At 41.2% G+C, this 18,489-nt stretch overlaps 3 protein-coding genes across 7 annotated transcripts; all 3 read right to left on the bottom strand.

The window, feature by feature from the left end:
- Positions 1-944: 944 nt before the first annotated feature.
- Positions 945-4,375, bottom strand: timd4 (T cell immunoglobulin and mucin domain containing 4). Its single transcript, XM_028984555.1, has 7 exons — positions 4,215-4,375; positions 3,677-4,015; positions 3,426-3,491; positions 2,259-2,335; positions 2,071-2,182; positions 1,941-1,974; positions 945-1,827 (listed from the first exon to the last, which is right to left on the bottom strand). Exons 1-7 carry the CDS (start codon positions 4,258-4,260, stop codon positions 1,743-1,745), a joined length of 759 nt encoding a protein of 252 aa, XP_028840388.1. The 5' UTR covers positions 4,261-4,375; the 3' UTR covers positions 945-1,742.
- A 285-nt stretch (positions 4,376-4,660) lies between these two features.
- havcr1 (hepatitis A virus cellular receptor 1) lies at positions 4,661-8,106 on the bottom strand. 4 transcript variants are annotated; one of them, XM_028984553.1, is made up of 7 exons: positions 7,895-8,106; positions 7,482-7,817; positions 7,298-7,390; positions 7,175-7,221; positions 7,009-7,099; positions 6,883-6,939; positions 4,661-5,353 (listed from the first exon to the last, which is right to left on the bottom strand). In XM_028984553.1, the coding sequence occupies exons 1-7, from the start codon at positions 7,953-7,955 to the stop codon at positions 5,277-5,279; spliced, it is 762 nt and encodes a 253-aa protein (XP_028840386.1). In that variant the 5' UTR covers positions 7,956-8,106; the 3' UTR covers positions 4,661-5,276. The 4 variants fall into 4 exon arrangements, with proteins under 4 accessions (XP_028840386.1, XP_028840387.1, XP_028840382.1 ...); XM_028984554.1 differs by having other exon boundaries at positions 4,661-5,350; XM_028984549.1 differs by having other exon boundaries at positions 6,883-6,919.
- A 214-nt stretch (positions 8,107-8,320) lies between these two features.
- Positions 8,321-17,343, bottom strand: havcr2 (hepatitis A virus cellular receptor 2). Of its 2 annotated transcripts, none has more exons than XM_028984548.1 (9): positions 17,224-17,343; positions 12,478-13,099; positions 12,060-12,401; positions 11,833-11,901; positions 11,661-11,732; positions 11,466-11,549; positions 11,189-11,250; positions 11,067-11,106; positions 8,321-9,271 (listed from the first exon to the last, which is right to left on the bottom strand). In XM_028984548.1, the coding sequence occupies exons 2-9, from the start codon at positions 12,521-12,523 to the stop codon at positions 9,198-9,200; spliced, it is 789 nt and encodes a 262-aa protein (XP_028840381.1). In that variant the 5' UTR covers positions 12,524-13,099; positions 17,224-17,343; the 3' UTR covers positions 8,321-9,197. The 2 variants fall into 2 exon arrangements, with proteins under 2 accessions (XP_028840381.1, XP_028840380.1); XM_028984547.1 differs by having other exon boundaries at positions 8,327-9,271; positions 11,022-11,106.
- Between the last annotated feature and the right edge of the window lie 1,146 nt (positions 17,344-18,489).

Raw genomic sequence — 18,489 nt, 5'->3', positions numbered from 1 at the left:
TACAGTTTCTGTACAGACCATGGCTTTAAAAAACACAGGCCCAGTCGCCATCATGTGGACAAAATTATAAGTGCATGTGATCACAGCATTTTAAAACAGAAACGAATTTACCAATAATAATACATTTTTATATTAATTATATAATTATTATTAATTAGGAGTCAGATTTTAGCTTTAAAATTGCTTTGATTTTTGACAAGTGCCAGTTCATATCTAACAAAATTGCTCCCAGGAAGAGCAACAAGGTCACAGAGACACAAGTGTCTTTGAAGCATGTGGAGAGTGAAGGTTAGTCTTTGATCTGAAAACCTTGGGTCATGGGCCTCGGCCTGACTGAGCATCTGTGAGATGTGTGGGGAAAATAAGTCTGATTCTGTCAGCAGCAGTATCTTACTCCAATTTACCTCAATAAATCCCCTCACTCCATGTACTCTGCCCCCAGTCCCTCTAGCATTCCTTCACCTGGTCATTTATTCGTGTAGTGCACTGGCATCTAGTGGCAAAAATAAGTACTGCAGCTGAAAATTAAACCGACAATATTTATTTGTCTACAGCACCTAATTAAATTAAAAGGCACTGATGCTTTTTGGCATGATCCTGTCATGTTGCCCTGTCTCTGAAGTTGAATGTCATGTATTTTGTATGTTACTTTGATATAAACCCCTGTTTATGTGTGAGTCGTATGAATGTGCCCTGCAATGCCACAATTCTGACATACAGTACAGGCCAAAAGTTTGAAGTTTGGACACACCATCTCATTCAATATGTTTTCTTTATTTATATTGGTAGATTCTCACTGAAGGCATTAAAACTATGAATGAACACATCACATAGGCCACCACTGCTTTTGCTTTTTCTCTGGTCTCCCCGGACATGGAATTTCTCAGTGTGATGCTCTATACGTGGAATAAAGGATTAACACAAAAATGAAACTGAAACATGAATACAGTACAACAAAAACAAAAATGTATTAATTTAATTGTATTACAGTTCTCAAACATTCTAGTATCAGTGCCCTGTCTTATAAAACACATTTTAAAGCTGCAAATTTATTGAAAATTAGTTTTTCGTCTTAATGTGAAATCAAGTACACAAAAGACATAAAAAGGACACACAGTGTCACGTATGCAAAATGCTCCTCTTACTCAGCAACTATTGGGTGAGGCTGACCATTCTTTTCCTTATCAATTTATATTTTACTGTGATCTATGCGGACTTCATTAAAATCTTTGCTGGACAAATTTGTCGTATTGTTTTTAGGCCATTGGCCTATAGCTCCCTATCTGTTTGTTCCATCACTTTCAGTCCCACATTTACGGTTGATGGGCAAAGGTGGTCGCACCCACACATAAAGATGCTTACAAACATTATAAAAAAGGTCACCTTTCTTCATTACAGAGGGTTATGCTTCTCTCATCCACAAGTCTCTAAGGTGCTTCTGCTTTTCCCCACCATATTGCATGAGCACAGTAAGTAGTGCGAGCTGAAGAGCTACGAGCACTTGTTTAGTGCAGCGTGTACGTACAGAAACGCACAGTTACAGTGTCCACAGCAAAACGCAAAAACTGCCAGCAGGCATGAAGGCTCCTTTTCGAACTCTAATTCCACTTCTTATAAAATCCATTTAAAATGCACAACGTATACACTGCAAGACATTTAAAATATATTTCCTTGTACATTGAAAAAAAATTGAAGTAGAATGAAGTGAACGTGGCAGAGGTAAAAATGGACTTGACAGGATCCTACTCGAGTGTGTAGATGTTTTCCTCCACCGGCCTCCTGGTCCTGATCTCATAGATTATATGACGTGGCTCTTTCGGTGAGAAGCTGGGTGAAATGAAAAGGAATATTGTGCGCACAACGTTGCAAACGTCGATTTGCAGACATTTAGCATTTCTCTGTGTAGGCAAGTGTATGATGAGCAGATGATGTGTGCTTACCACCCGCTCTCCAGAGCCTTTCTGTGAAGACCCCCTAAAAGGACGGATAGAAAAACGTCATGCTGATTGCACAATGTTGTCAAATCTGAAGGCCACCTCACAGGAGAAGCGGTGGAGGAGACGCGCTTACGTTTTACCGCCAGCAGGGACAGCGCTCCCACGAGGAGCAGCAGCAGGCTGAGGGAGAGCGACAGCACAGGGATGTTCACCTGGAGCGTGATGCTGGGCAGCGGGTCCTCAAACTGAACACGACACAAGCACACGCCTTTCAACAACAACACTGCACTGAACGCCCACACCGTCACCGTCTCAACTCACCACGGTTTCCGTTTGAACCAGGCTGACATTCGGCCGTGAAATGTCAAAAAGTGGTGGCAAAGAAGGCCGCCACAGGTCTGCAGAGAGAGGCAGTTTAGTAAGAAAACCACAGGCAGAGAAATCATTGACAGGAAACCCTCACACTAATAAGAAGATGATGCAGCGCTGAGAATGATGCGGTCAAGCTGATACATCTGTGAAAATGAGCATTTTGTAGCTGTTTTGTAGCAATGTTTCAGCCTGGTGTTGTATACAGAGTCCAGACATCTCACTGACCAGACTGGAAGAAGCTGCCAGAAGCTGCCAGTATTTAGGTATTGAAGACCAGGTCAGTAGCCCTCATACGACCTTACTGGTGATGCTCAGCTCACCAAATAAACAGGCGTGGTCGTTTTATTCAGAAAAAAAGTTTTCTGTTCCTCAGGGTCATGGCTGAGGGAGCCCATCACAGGACACTTGGAAAAGGGCGTGGACTAAAACAGGGCTGAGCACCACACAAATGCATGCATGCACACACACACACACACACACACAGAATATTCACTCACACACACACACACACACACAAGTAGGTCCAAGTAGAGATTCGAACTCAAATTTGGTAAAAATATTTAGACAGAGAGTGAAGTAGAATGAATAAACAAAGTTGATTTAATAAATACTTTTGCATAAAGAAAAGTATTTTTATATGTTTAAAATTGTGTGACAGTCCTCCTTCTCATCTGGCTAAATGGATTGGGGCGATGCACTTTTTGTATAATTCATTTTGCATAGTACCTTTCTTTATTTAGGTGCATGTTATTTATACTATTTTAATTAAACTGAATTGAACGGTGAAGATGGAGAGTCATGGTTGTTTAATAAGCCAATCTGTTCACTGCTCGAAGCATTTTTCGAGTGTATGCAGAAGGTGATTGGACAGACAATCCTTGTAAATCTTTTTAAACTCTGCCAGTCCCATCATTATAGGCAGTCATGAGCACAAAATGCACCCATCGTCCTGCTATGGTCACCTGAACCCCAGACCCAGATCTGTATTCAGTGGTTATGAGTAGTGAGTGAAGTATCTGCTCAATTTAAGCACTTAATGTGAACTCATTTGTCAAACCACACGTACTCAACATTTTTATTTGTTCTTCCTTTGTTCTGCTCAGAAAGACAACTCACCTGATGAAGTCTGAGGTGCTTCTGTGATGTGTGGAGTTGTCGTCGACTGTGTTGTTGTCGTGAGAGCTGGGCATAAAAACAGCAATTTCATCCATAAATCATGGGCGTATTAAAGATTCAACTTTCTTTTCGCAGCCCAGTACAGCAGGACTCTTCCAATCTGGACCTCAAATCCAAATGCAGGCTGGAAATTCAGAATCGAAGAGCCCTGCAGTACAGTCTCGTTTTAAAGCGACACCGGGACTACTTGCCTTTCAGAACCTTTAGCGTGTAGGAAACCTTTTTGTCATTAAAAAGGCCATCGATGTCCACCCTGCAGCAGTATGTTCCGCTGTCTGTCCGCTGTATTTTCTGGATGCCCAGGTCCATTTGCCCTGAGAGAATGTCCCCAATCAGCCTGTACCTGTCCGAGAGTCTGGAGGTGACCCCGTGATCGTCCGTCTGCACCAGGATGTCGTTGCACCAGAAGGTGCCGCAGTCTCTGCCCCAGCACACGTGGCTGAGGCCATGCAGCTTGACGGAATACTGGCAGGACAGAACCACGGAGCTGCCCTCTGTTACCTGGAACGCCAGGGCGGAGGGCTGAGACACTGCCGGGGAGAAGACCAACCCATTACAAGTACATTACCTGCAAAGGCGCAGGTTCAAATCCCAGTTGCGCCTAACCATGAGTTGCCCAGGGAGGACAAACCGTCAGCCAGCAGTAAGAATATGAGTCAACTTGCATGAGATTTTTACATATTCCAGTCAAGGTGGACATCATGCGACCCTACAACTATGTTCTCCTACCTGACAGCATCAACAGAAGGTTCCACCTGAGCAGAGCGAAAGCCATTCTGCCTGAGCAGTGAGTTTTGTCTGATGGCGTCAGTCACTCCTCATGCTGGGCACGTCAGTGAATGGACATCAGTGTTCTCAGGGCTTGTGACAGCCCCAGAGCTAGTGACATCTCCAGCCTGGACGGGGGGCACTGACCCTGCTGCTGACCCCGCCCAGCTGCAGGGAGGGTGGAGCAGAGAAAAGCTCCTTTGTTGTTTGTTTTTTTATTTTTTTTTCGTAACTATATGTCAGCCATGTTCGTCCGTACACAGACGGCATTGATCTGGCCAGGGACACCAATGGGTCATGAATGCATGTATGTAATGCCGTCAGAAAACAGCGAGAAAGAATCTGAGTTGCTTCATTTTGCCTTGTCTTCAGTTGATTCAGTGTTGATTCACTCGGTCACACTTGTGTCCACAAAGAATTTCATTGTTTATTTACATATAACATATCACATGTATTGAAGGTGTTCACAGTTTAACACACTTAAAATACAGAAAGTGCAAGATAATTCAGGGTGGGTGGTAGTTGCCTAGTGGGTAACACACTCCCCTATGAACCAGAAGACCCAGGTTCAAATCCCGCTTACTACCATAACCCTAAGTTGCTCCAGGGGGGACTGTAACTACTGATTGTAAGTCGCTCTGGGTAAGGGCGTAAATGCTGTAAATGTAATTGTAAATGTAAATGTAATTCATTTCCTGTTACTGCTAGAGAATGCCATGATTACTGATTACTGTGCGGCATTGGAATTAGTAAAATCATTTGCATCAGTGGAATGTAATTACAAGGAGTGTGAAGGATGAACGGTTTTACTGCAAACATTTCACTGCTTTTGTTCACATTCAGCATAAATGCTTATTCTCCTGGTCTAGCTTTTAATTTGCAGTACTCATTAAAATAATTAGTAATCATTACAGTACTTGTTAAATAAATGACAATAGAAGCAGCCTCATGGACACATTTCATAGTCATTTGCATTTTCACATGGGTCGATATGATAGACGTTCTCCACCGTCGAGTTCCAGGTTACCATCCCTTCACCAAGATCCATGCTGCCATTGGTGTTATTATAGATGACTGAGATGGAGCTGTTCTGCTCTCTGCTGGATATAAGCAAAGTTGAGAGGACACTGCGCACAGCGTAAAGAATCGTGTCCACCGATTCTTTTTGCAGTTTGCATTGACTAATTATTTACAAATGATGGATGATAGTAATGCTTCAAAGCAAAAGCAATCTACTATGCATGACAGACAACAATTTTCTGTAAAAAAAGATCAGCCATATGCATACACTGTGCTATAGTGCCTACCATTCAAATGTCTTGAACTATATAGACTGTGAAGACTACCACTGACTACAATTTTGAAGAATCTTGCTAACATAACTAATTATGTTTCATGAATCATTCATAAAATATTCTTCACTTGTCCTCTCTTAACCTGCCTTGTATGCTATTGGCATCATCAAGACCAGCTTCATCAGATGCTTAAAAAGGTACTCAGTGTAGGAGGAGTCTATTCACCTTCTGGTCTGTTTCAGCTTCGATGGGGCCTTAAGTCCCATCGAAGAAAAGCATCCATGTAAAATAGTGTTATCATCAACTAAGTTTGTGATGGAAATGAGATGAGACGTAATGTAAATGCTGATCATGTAACTATAACTATAATGAAATATACAATTTAATATTGTTGACAAACAAAAACGACACTAAATGTGATTTACATAATAATAACTATATTAAAATTTTGACGAAAAAGAGATGTTACTTCCACTCTTTTTAATCGTGTTATTATTTTTTCTGTTTCCTGTGTCTCCCATCCACTTCATCAATACGCATTCGAGGCATTATTAATATTTCAGAATACTGAAGTGGAACAGAAAACAGAACGTGTGGTCGAAAAACATGGGGAGAAATGTGGCCACTGGAATGCATGTAGTGTATTCTTGAGTCTATAATGTAACAATAATATAATGATTAGATAACCTTGTTTTAATTATGAAATTGGTTTGACTAAATGGTTTGTTTATTTTTTTGTCGTTTCTACTGTTCATTGACTAAAATGAGACTAAAATGCTCAGAACTTTAGTCGACTGAAACTAGAATAGTAAAATGAGTATGGACTAATAAAAACTAAAATAACAGCTTGATGCAAAGACAAGACTAAAACTAAACTTAAAACTGGCCACCAAAACTATAATGCGAAAGGATCATGTATTTATCATCACAGCGCTGCACAGGGCTTTTCGAAAACACTGACCTCACAGTCTTGCTTTGTTGTTTTTCACACTTGGTCTAAATTAAAATATTTTCTACTACACGTGTGTTATTTCATAGTTTTGAGTTCATTCATTTTGCTGTACAATGTAAACAAAATGTTGCACGCGTCATACAGTGTCACGACTGTCTTTTTTTCAATTGACTGTCAATTTTTTTTACATTCTGTCTTTCGCAGTTGAAGCGTACTTACAAAGAAAATTAAATAGACAGACAGACAGACAGACAGACAGACAGACAGACAGACAGACAGACAGATAGATAGATAGATAGATAGATAGATAGATAGATAGATAGATAGATAGATAGATAGATAGATAGATAGATAGATAGATAGATAGATACTAATAACTTACGTTTGAAGTCCTCTGCTTGTTTTCTTTCGTCTTTGTCCTGATAAATAATAGAAATAACTAAATGAATATATAACTACACAAACGCTCACTGTACAAAATGTGTGCAAGCAAAGTTGCTTTACTCACTTATCAAAAATGCGGCCATCACTAACAAAACCAGAGTCAGAAGAAGTCCACACACAAGGACGACTGAAAAGTTTTGAGTTGGCTGCCCTGCCTGTGAATGATGTTCATGAGTTAATGTCATGTTTGTCATTTTGCCCTGCCGTAGTGTGAATGAATCCATACTTACAACTGGACTGTACTGAGCTGCTGTTGTGTGGGCATCGCTCTGTATTCCTACAAAACATAAAATGCAATGTCATTGCCATTAAAACATTTATCAAATTTTGTGCACTGTAAACTTGTCTTTTACCCTGTGTGGGATCTTTGGTGACTGTGGGGTCCTCAGTAACTGTAGTTTCTCTGAATGTCACATCAGTTTCTTTGGAAGGAGTAGTTTCATGTGCTGAAGATGTAATGATTTTTTTTAGAATTGTGGTAACAAAAACCTATACTGTGTTCAGAGAGCAAATGAAGAAGCTGTGCAAGATTGTCACCTTTTGTAATGTCCAGGTCGACTGTGTTTTTTTCATCATTGAAAAGTCCACTGATATGTATCCTACAGTGGTATTTTCCAGAGTCTGACATTGTCGCATTGAAGATAGTCAGAGAGACGTTACCGTTCTCCACACGACCTAATAACTGGTATTTCTTGGCTGATTGAAATATTATTTTATTTCCTTTGGCCTCTATGATGGTATCACTGCATTTACTCCAAGGTACTTCACCTTTTCCCCAACAAATGGATAAGGCACCATGATAAGAATAATCGTAATGGCACGGAAGAGTGACTGTCCCTCCCTCATAGCCTTTAACTTTGTCACACTCTCCAACTGCAGATGAGAAAGCAAGAAAGTCATGTCACAACATACAACTTTCTTATTCATCCATTACAGCAGATTTTACTGACCTGTGAGGAGGCTGAGAAGAAGCCAGGCTTGCAGAGCGCAGCGGCATCGTGGAGGGAACATATCGCTCAGACACCCACTTCACTAGAGCGCGGTCATCGCCGCGCACGCAGGTCTGAGCTGCGCTTGAACCGAAATGAACCGACCAGCGCACATGACTTCCTCTGCGATACCAGCACGTTGCGAACGGGCCCCACACTGCCCTGTCACTTCCTATTATTAGGTCTTTCACTTCCAGAATTCTTATCAGCTTGTTCTGATTGACATTTATTCATGTCTTCATTTTATAATATATAATTGACAAAAAGCACATGCATGCTTGCTGTGACAGACTTTCTGACTCTAACAAGCTGTTCTGGAAATCATGAAGATAACACTGCAATAAATATTGAAGTATAAACAGTTGTGCTAAGATAAGCACATGAGAGTAGAGGCCAAAAAGTCTTTCTTAACAGTAAACAGTAAAATGGTGAAATGGTTTCTGAAGATATTTCTACACAAGCTTCAGGGGGCTCTTTTCTGCATTGTGATTCACTGCAGTGTCAGCAAATACCATGTGAGGCAACCTCTTTCAGTTCCACCCTGCCGAGGTCTAAACACTTTCAGGAAGATGGATTTAAAGTAAATGTATTTATTGCAATTGGAATTAGTGGTGCTCATAATAATGGAAGTCACATAATCGTGAGCATGCAGTTATATAAGAAAGCATTGCAAATCAGTTGTTCATCTGGCTTAAATGTATGATGCAGAAACTGACATGTTCTGCTAATTATAGGTTGAATGTTTAGTGGTGACCAAAAATCAGAATAAATCAGAATGACCGCTTGGCCAATTCTGACCACCAGCATGTAAACAGCTCCAGGACATTTAGCTAATTACATGTAATTAAAGTTAATGTCAGGGCCATAATTGGTTTCTCCAAACTTTTTTTGGACAGATTCTGTGATTGTGTGCTTTTTTTATTCTGAGAACCACTGGCGTGCACAGTCACTGACTCATCACCACATTCAAGCTTTTTCTGAAACTGCCAGATACGTCATGGGTCTCCTTCCAAGTGCCTTGTTGGGTTTTTTTACACACATGCTGTCAAGGGTTGTCAAACCAACTTCAACTGAGGGTTTTTGTGCTGGGATGAGTAATCAAAGTGCAGCCTTGATGGTTTCATTTAAACTCACAGTTTCAGACCTGTAAAAGGTGTCTAAGCTAAACTTAAGTAATCATAGTGCGAAGCTATTGCACAAGTGCATACACAAGACTAATAAGGTCATCATTTTCCCAGAAACACTAAAGATGACATCATGCCATTTAAACATTCAGTGGCGTCTCCATGGCTGTACTCTGGAATCTGCTTCTGCCTTCTCTGATGAAACGCTTCACACCTTAAAAACACAGTTAAAACAACACCATGTAAGAACCTGACCTTAAAATATTCAATTCAGAGGTTTCCAGCTCACTTGTCCTACTCTGCAGCCACAGGGACTGTGTAACTTTGGAGGACTGGGATTCATGACCGGTATGGACCAACGGAGTCGTGTCAAACAAAAGATTTTGAAGTGTTCTGTTTCAACAATTTCCATATGTTTACACTACCGGGCTCACGTTAAAGGTCCCCTATCATGAAAATTATTTAACATTAATACAAGTTCCCCTAGCCTGTCGATGGTCCTACAGTGGCAAGAAATGGTGATAGGTGTAAAGAGTGCTTTGGCCATTCTGCTTCGCCGTTCAGAAAGCAGCATCCGGTGGTTGGATCTGGAATTTGTCCCCTTATGTGGTCAAGGTTACCCCCCTTTTCTCATGCTTTTTTCCAGCCAGAGAATTTCCCACCCCTCCCCTAAAAAAGTAGCTTTACCAACCATCATGGCTGCCAAATGTGCGAAGCATTGCAGTTGCTCAGTGTTTGGATGTAAAAATGAGCACAGAGGCTTCATTTGATTTTTTCTGAAAAAACATTGACACGACTTCCTGTCTGAATGCCCCCTCAACTTCTATAGGCCGCTCTCCTCCTCATCCCACCTAGCTCCTCCTCATTACCATTTAAAGCTACAGACACAGAAACTGTGCGTCCTGGGAAATCTCATTGTGGGACTGGTTCAAAGTGGCTGTTATTCTGCACCAAGGCTGGAGAAGGAGACTTCAGATACAGTATAAGGGGATCAACAAGAACGATATAAAAGCACTTTTGAGTCATAAGGGGCAGTGGGGGCAGTGCTTGGCCTAGTGGGTAAGGAAAAGGACACCCTATGGGAAGGTTGCCATTTCAGATCCCAAACCGCTAAGGTGACACTGAGGTCCCTTGATCAAGGTACCGTCCCCACGCGCCTTTCATGGCTGCCTACTGCTCTCTAAGGGTGATGGTTAAAAGCAGAAGACACATTTTGTTGTGTAACTGTGTGCTTCACCTTCACTTTTATAACTAATTTATGCTGGATAAAGTTTTGAATATAAAACAAATATTTAATTGTTTAAAATAACTTATCATTGTTGAAAAGCCCTGCCCAGGCATTGACTCTGGTAGCTAAAAAATGGCTGATGGAATATCTGCAAACATGTGTCCACTATCAGCTACAGTTAGTCTTGGATGCTGAATAAACTAAAAGCAAGTCTGTCACGTTAAAAACAAATTACCGCAGTAATTGCACTCACCTCAGTGTAGCTAGAAACAGCTAATTTGATTAAAAATGCAATACAATACATCAATATTTCTAACTAGTTAGTGACTATTTCAACAATGAAATTTTGAAATGACAATACAAATTCGAGTTTATAAGTTGCTGTCGGAACTTGCTGATTTTGTGGATTTCACTGTGGAACAAACAAAGGGGGCAAACACTAGGGGCTAAATACCCAGATGCCACATGGCAGTGAAGCGCACAATAAGCACAAATGTGTGTGACTCAATCTTTCTCACTTCCACCCATTAAAGCAAACCCTGTCTGGGGGCTAAATAAAGTCAGGTCACACAGCCAGCTACCAGACATGTTGCCACACTTTCCACACAAGCTATTTATTGTCTGTAATGAAGTATGCATGTGCAGTGCAATTTAACCAGAGAGAGCTTCCAGCCTCCCAGTTATACTGGGAAATTAGGTGCATGACAATACTGAAAGATAAAAAAAAAACACTTACTGAAGATGCCAGTAAGGATTAAAGCCGGGATAAAAAGGACTGCACCTGCCCTCAATGTGTTTGCAATGAAGAACTCTAATGGCATCTGGAAAACACAACAGTAGCACTTATCTAAAATGCAGCATGAGTGGAAACACAAATTGTAAGTGATGGGTGTGTTTAGGGACCTGAGTGAGCTCCAGTTCTAGACCTTCTCTTAAGCCCCCTCGAACACCAAGAATCCTGAATTCTGAATAAGAGACACATCTCTTTGAAATTTTCATTAATAGAGCATTTTGACTGTTAAATTGAAATTAATCATGCATAAATAAATAAATAGAATGGTATGGTTGGTTTAAAAAAACAATGTTCTATAAATTCAGAAAGTTACACTATTTAAGTTGAATACATTGACATATTTGCATTTCATGGAAAAACTTTTATCATAAGGATTGATTAATAGACCTTGTGTACTACTGGAGGTTGTGACATTTGAGGGCTCCGACTTGCTTGTCATCTCAAATGTTGGATTAGCACTTGGATTAATACCTTGGCAAATAAAGAATACACACACACACACACATATATATACATATATTCATAGCTTATTAATATGTTACTTACTACTAAATAAAGCCATTTATAAAAAAATCCACTCACCTTTAGTAGTCTGAGCTCTAGTGCTGGTCTGCATCTGTGTTTGTGTTGTCGTTGCATGAGTTGTGATGGGGTCTGACAATAACATGTGACCATTGTTTTGTATTAAACACAAACTGTTGTGGCTGACATATATTAATATAATACATAGAATACTAGAATGAGGGGACGATACCTTGTGTTGTCATTTCCTTTCGGGGAGCAGATGCTGGCACATCTGTCAGGTATTTTATTGGACTTGGTTCTTCACAAACAAAAATAACATTTCGTCACAGGTGACCATGCACATCTGAACACATGCATGCACAGAGGCATGTGAGTACTTTAGTGGAGTAAAAAAGCGTCAGCATGCATGCTGTAATACATTTAATACGTAGTATATAATAATGAACTAACGCTCACCCTTTATAACAATCAGATGAACCGTTTCAACCTGGTCATTGAAGAGTCCAGGTATCTCTACTCGACATTTGTAAAAGCCGGCGTCCCTCTCCTGGACATTGTTAATGGTGAGGGACACATTGCCTGAGTGCAGCCTGCTGAGGAGCCAGTATCTCCTGGACAACTTGAAATTCACCACGGTCCCGTCAGCGGACACGATGGTGTTCTCACAGCCAAGCAATGTCACCTCCTCCCTTCCCCAGCAGAACGGTAAGACACCATGCGTCCCGACATCGTAAAAGCAGGGGAGCGTGACTGGTCTCCCGGCAACTCCGACTATGGTCTGCACAGAGCAGCCTGTCACTGAACAAAAGAACAGAATATGTGCCGTGCAGACGCTCTCAGTTCATCATTCTGTACTGCAGTTTGTTATACTTACAGGACACCAGCAGTGCAGATATGAACGTGTGTAGCGTGGTCTTCATATTCAGTACCAGAGAGGGACAGAAAGGAAGGGGATTTTGTGGAATGTGCTCATCACTCTGTGCAACGCTTCCCCTTTTCTGCTTCAGTGGTACGAAAATGGGAAGCTCTTCCTGGACATCCTGGCCTTCGTTTCAGTTCATCAAAATGCAAACCAAATCTCTGTACACTTGTTGTGTGTCTTGTGCATACATTGCATGTACATTGTGGCATAAGCAATTTCCTTTGAGATTAATAAAGTTGTCTGATTATGATTCTGAAAAAGCACCAATTCAGGATGCAATCTGTCTGGGGTGCTGGGAGGGGAGAAAAGAAGACAGGAATGCAAACAGTAGTGTAGTTTCCTGTGCTAAAAATACAAATTAAAAATAGGCTGCACTGTGAAAATGTCTTTAGTTTATGAAATCAGATGAATTTGGCCTTCCTTCAACTTGGGAGCCCAACGGAACAGCGTCCACACTGCATCGGCCGTGCCAAACGAAGACCCTGTGGGCGTACTGGTGGACTCGGCTATGAATAGATGATTTGCAGTGTTTGTTTTTCTCATCTCAGAACGTTTCTGTGACCAGGTCTGCATCCTGAGAAACACGAAAACAGAAGGGTCTCAAATGAGCCATCAGACTACTGGACGGTGGGACGCGTCCCCAGCGGAGACTTGGAGGTTGACAGGCTGCAGCAGGCACGGGTCCTGGCTCACGGCTGACGGTGCTCTAAAGGGAGAACCCTCCGCCATGGGAGGGCACTGTGTTCATTCACATCGACCAGGCGGACTCCTGTCCTATCCGCAAGGATCGAATAAGACTGGAGGCCAGTATCAGATATACAGACATTTCTGACCTCAGTACATGCAGCAGAGCAGTCGCTGCAATAAGTAAGACCAATTCTTTTGGGAATACCTTGCATTTTACGTTAACTATAATGAAAACCGGAAAATATGTCTCCATGGTTTTTACAGCCCTGTCTCAGCAAAAGATCTAATCAACACCAGCAATAATTGTTCAGTTTCTAATTATTTTTAGCTTCACTTGGGTGAAATATGACTGGCTTCTGCTTCATCTGGCTTCATCTGTTGAAAAAAACAATCATGCACTGAGGGAATTCTGTGAATGAAGATGTTAAAGAAAACTGAGCAATCTCATTCTAATTTGCATCAGTGTGAAGGAGAGTCAACCTTTTCTTCTCCTTCTTTGTTCATCGTTGTTTACTGCCATTCACAATTCACCATTATGTTTTCCAGTTGGTATTGTTTTATTCGTCCGGCTGCATTAGCTCTGTCACAACTCATTCAGGTGAACTGCTATTCATTAGGCCGGGATTAGCTGGAGTAATTGGGGTGGAAAGGAACAACTGGTTGAAACAGCTGGTAACCACAACAAAGCCACGGAGATGTCACCGCAGCTGCTGCTGTACATTGTAGAGCAGGCGCATTGACGTCATGCAGTCCAAAGTCATTACTGCCTGGCACTTTCGCTGCTTTAAACTCTACCAACTCGGTTTTGGGAAACCACCAGCACCATCATTGAGGGCAATTGCATTCATGACAATGGGACGGTCTAGGACAAAATAAATGTTCATCTACGCATTCATCTACTCACTCTGTGCAGCTTTGGTCTACCAACTACCTCACTTGTCACTTTGTCACTTTTAAACTTACCTCTGTTGCACTACATGGTTTTGCACTCTCCACCATGTGCCCTTATTTGTATATTGTGTTTTTAAAATTGTATATTGTGTTTTTAAAATTGTATTTATACCTTTGTGTTTAATGTTACTGTTTGTATTTAATGTTACTTGTAAGCACCATGGGTCTGAGAGTAACGTAATTTCAATTCTCTGTATGTCCTGTACATGTGGCAGAATTGACAATAAAGCTGACTTTGACTTGACTTCTTGAAACACTAATATAAGACAAAGAATAATTAAAATGTCCACATTAACCTGCCCATAATCCATTATTTACTGGCACATTTCACCAATGAGCAGCTTTGACAGTGAAAGTCTTCATCAAAAACACCTTTTCACCTTTTTTCTGATGCTGTAGCAAGAACATTTCCAGCAACTCCTGATTAGGCGCTGTGATATTTGCACAACTGTTGATAGCGCTGAAAAGAAATAGCTCTGAGTTGAATTGGAAACGCCACGTTGGAGCCGGTTTTAAACACAGATCACACGCAGCAGCCCACCTTGTGCCAACAAAAGTGCCAACAGATCTGACCTGATGAAACATTTACGCCACAAGATCTCTGAAGGTGTCCTGAGGGCTCAATTAACCCCCCAGTCACTTAAGCTCTGCTGATCGAGCTACATGATGAAGAGTCTACTGAAGGTGTATTAGGTGCAGAGAAACCCATTCCCTGTGACAACAGGATCATAGACTAATGAAAATGTTACTGTTATTCAGGGGAATCTACATGACAGACTGGCTGCATTGTCTGTAAAAACATTTCACACAGCCGTTGGCTCTAGATGGAGCGCTCCATCATCTTCCTTGCTGCAGGAAATGGGTTTTTATTAAAGGCAGGGACATCAGCGATACAGTATGCAGCACGGCCTTGATGTTTATAGCCGGTGCAACAGTCATGGGACATGAATTTCGAGCAGGAGCTCATATACAGCTGGGATAAGCCGGTTGAAATGTGAAGCTTCCTGTGTGCATGCTTGCAATTTTTTCCATCTTTTCAAATGACGGATGAAAACAAAGTAAGGGGTCTGCAATTGAGGGGCTTCGTCCAAGATGTGTATCTGTTTTCAGTCCCTTCTTTTTTTAACGTGAAAGCTGTCTGGCAACACCTTGTGATGTTATGGCTTGAATTACAGCCTGTTCGATAGGAACAGTGCGAGGCACGTTATTAACGGGATCTTTTGATGAAGGTTTGCTGTCAGAACGAATATTGCTACATTTTGGACTGGGGAAACTCCAACCAGACTCTAGTGTTTAATACCTGCAAAACAATTTTGAAAATAATTGGTCTCAGATGGGCCTGCTCCTAGACGTCTTCTGAAATTTGTCACAACTACAGGCCACACTTCATCAGAGACTATACATTTTCAGATTTTTTTTTTCATTAATAGCAGCAATGACTCTAAATTGCTTCTCTCCCAGAATGTGCCTTTGGACATCCTTAATGCCGATATTAAATCTTGAAAGGTACAGTGCTCTTTCAGAATGGCATCAAATGGCATACAGTGGAATTTTTTTTTAAATAAGCCCTTAAGAGAATAAGTGCAACAGCAGTGTCATCCCTTCCTTATCTGTAAGGTTTCATGTCTGTAGTTGTAGGTGCATTAAAATAAGAAAATAAATAATGGAGTTCTGTAAGTGCTAAGTGCAGATAAACCACAACTTTTCCAACAAGGTTCGCCTTTGGTAAAGGGTCTATTAGAAAAAGGCTCACCCTCCAGAGGCAGACCCACCGCCTTCAACCAGGAGAGTGGCTCTGGGTGGTCATCAAAGCTTGGTGGGCAAGCAGATTTATACTTACAAAATGGCCTGGGAGATTATATGTAAATATTCACTGAGACGTAAGAGAACACATTTCAAGCACCAGCCCACCACAGGGCGCACTCACACCAACACCTAACTTGGATTCAGTTCACCTAGTGTGCAGGCCTATGGACATTTTTAAAGCTGGAGGACCTGCTGGAAACTCCAAACACAATGGCACCAGTTTTGTCATTGACATTGTGGTGCTGGCAGGGTGTCAGTCCTTCCTTGCTGACTTGCATTTATTAATAAAGACTCATTTCTACACAATGTCATCTGTGCTCAGTTATGTACAGCAGGATATGATATAACTAACACACATCGTACTCAGATCACAGAATTGCCTGTGTGCAATGTTGTGGTTCAGACTGTAACTCCAAACCTGGGACCCGAGGTGGGTACAGTAGCCAAAAGTATGAGAAGCGATAACGCTCCAAAATAATAATTCTCAAGTACAAGTAAAAAGTAGCATCACGGTTGTTGGATGTGCCGAGGGAAAGAGGAAGAATCTAGTGATAAAACAGAGTAACTAAGTACAGAGTAACTGTTTGATTGAACTCATTTAGTTTTTTAGAAACAATGTATTCAGAAAAAAATATATATGTGACAATTCTGGTATTTCCTAATAATAAGAATAGAAAATATATTAAAGGACAATTTGTAGTAACTATTGAACTAAATCTGATCTTATATATGCTAATTACATATTTTAGCATTGATATATTAAATAATAAAGCTAATATACTATTATAAAAATAATTACACAAATTTCTTCCACCTCAGAAATGAGCCCTAAAAGGGTCTATATGAAAGTCTGTATTCTTTCTGTAACCTTTGGTTTTAGCACTGGAGACAGTCGCATGTGGCATTTTTCATTCCTTGTCTGTGCTGTATGACGAGTTTGTGCCACACTATGCTGCCCCGGCTTGTGTGGTCATGTGACTGCATGGCTACGTCTGAATGGTGAAACTGCGTCATACGATTATTGTTGCTACGTCTGAATGGTGAAATGTGTCAGATCTCTTGGCAGCATCCGTCTGGCAAAAACAAAGCATATAAATGGTCTAAAAAAGTGACGAGTCATGTGTTGCCCAATGTAGTAAAGTAAGAGCTTCTTATTCACAAATGTACTCAAGCGGAACTAAAAAGTATTGCATTGTAAACCTAGTCCTAAAGTACAAAAGTTACTCAAGTAGTAGTAAAGTTGTTGCTACCCACCTCTGCCCGGGACACGCCACATCTTTACAGAACACGGTGTGAACTGTTCTTAGCTCTTAACAGTGAATCTCAGACATAAAACTCTGCTGAACATTTACAAGTCTGCACAGTAGCTTTTTAATATAGAGCCACATTTTTTAAACCCTGACCAAGAAAGAGCAGAAAGATAACTGTAATCTTCCGTCCTCTGAGTGAGAGCTGATGCACACCTCTGTATCATTCAGACATCTGGGAAAATAGTTAGCATTCCTCAATTATCCGGCCACAGATGATCTATTCACCCTTTATCATTTATGACCATTCCACCTCTTCTACCTCTGGGGCTTCACATAAGCAAAAGTTCCTTCACCTGAACTTTCAAGGCCTTGAAAGTGCAGGAATGCTCTCCGCATCTAATTAGCAGGGTTGTGGCTTAATGCTACCTGTGAATGACCACAGCCTGAGGCTGACCGCTCATTATCCTCCACTTGTACTTATTCTCACAGCAGATCTCTTTGTAATTAGCTCAATGTCCTGCTGTCCTGGCACCAATTACCGTGCCTATGTAAGCGTCCCATTATTCTTAGTTGTGTTTGCTCATTTGTGATGCATGCACAGTGGGTACGGAAAGTATTCCGTGGTGGCCTAGTAGTTAAGGAAGCGGCCCCATAATCAGAAGGTTGCCAGAAGGTTCGAATACCGATCTGCCAGGGTGCCACTGAGGTGTCACTGAGCAAAGCACAGTCCCCACACACTGCCCCCTGTGCACCGTGTGCTGTGCTGCAGTGTATCACATGTGACAATCACTTCACTAATAAAAAAATTCAGCCTCCCTTAAATTTTTCACTCTTTCTTATATTGCAGCCATTTGCTAAATTCATATAAGTCCATTTTGTTTTCCTCATTAATTTACACACAGCACCCTATATTGACAGAAAAACACAGAAATGTTGATGTTTTTGCAGATTTATTAACAAAGAAAAACTGAAATATCACAAAGTCTTCAGACCCTTTGCTGTGACGCTCATAAATTAAACTCAAGTTCTGTCCATTTCTTCTGATGGTTCTACACCTTCATTTGAGTCCCGCTGTGTTTGATTATACCGGTTGGACATGATTAGGAAAGCCACACTCCTGTCTATATAAGACTGCCAGACTGTCGGAATTGTGGCAAGGCTCAGATCTGGCCAAGGTAATGTAAAAATTCTGCTGCACTTAAGAGCACAGTGGCCTCCATAATCCATAACTGGAACACGTTTGGGTCGACCAGAACCCTTCCTAGAGCTG

Source organism: Denticeps clupeoides, chromosome 6 (genome assembly GCF_900700375.1).
Source record: "Denticeps clupeoides chromosome 6, fDenClu1.1, whole genome shotgun sequence".
NCBI classification, from domain to species: domain Eukaryota; kingdom Metazoa; phylum Chordata; class Actinopteri; order Clupeiformes; family Denticipitidae; genus Denticeps; species Denticeps clupeoides.
The sequence above is the reverse complement of the archived record's forward strand: the minus strand, read 5'-3'. Positions and strand labels throughout refer to the sequence as shown.

Excerpts from the sequence above, each read along its gene's own strand:
- timd4 (XM_028984555.1), bottom strand. The coding sequence starts at position 4,260 with ATGGCTTTCGCTCTGCTCAGGTGGAACCTTCTGTTGATGCTGTCAG. Across the intron at positions 4,016-4,214 it reads CCTTCTGTTGATGCTGTCAG|TGTCTCAGCCCTCCGCCCTG; the intron begins GTAGGAGAACAT and ends TCTCCCCGGCAG. Across the intron at positions 3,492-3,676 it reads CACGCTAAAGGTTCTGAAAG|CTCTCACGACAACAACACAG; the intron begins GCAAGTAGTCCC and ends TTTTATGCCCAG.
- havcr2 (XM_028984547.1), bottom strand. The coding sequence starts at position 12,523 with ATGAAGACCACGCTACACACGTTCATATCTGCACTGCTGGTGTCCT. Across the intron at positions 11,902-12,059 it reads TCATCTGATTGTTATAAAGG|AACCAAGTCCAATAAAATAC; the intron begins GTGAGCGTTAGT and ends TTGTTTGTGAAG. Across the intron at positions 11,550-11,660 it reads TAGAGCTCAGACTACTAAAG|GTATTAATCCAAGTGCTAAT; the intron begins GTGAGTGGATTT and ends TTATTTGCCAAG.
- havcr1 (XM_028984549.1), bottom strand. The coding sequence starts at position 7,955 with ATGTTCCCTCCACGATGCCGCTGCGCTCTGCAAGCCTGGCTTCTTCTC. Across the intron at positions 7,222-7,297 it reads CACCAAAGATCCCACACAGG|GAATACAGAGCGATGCCCAC; the intron begins GTAAAAGACAAG and ends TATGTTTTGTAG. Across the intron at positions 7,100-7,174 it reads CAGCTCAGTACAGTCCAGTT|GCAGGGCAGCCAACTCAAAA; the intron begins GTAAGTATGGAT and ends CATCATTCACAG.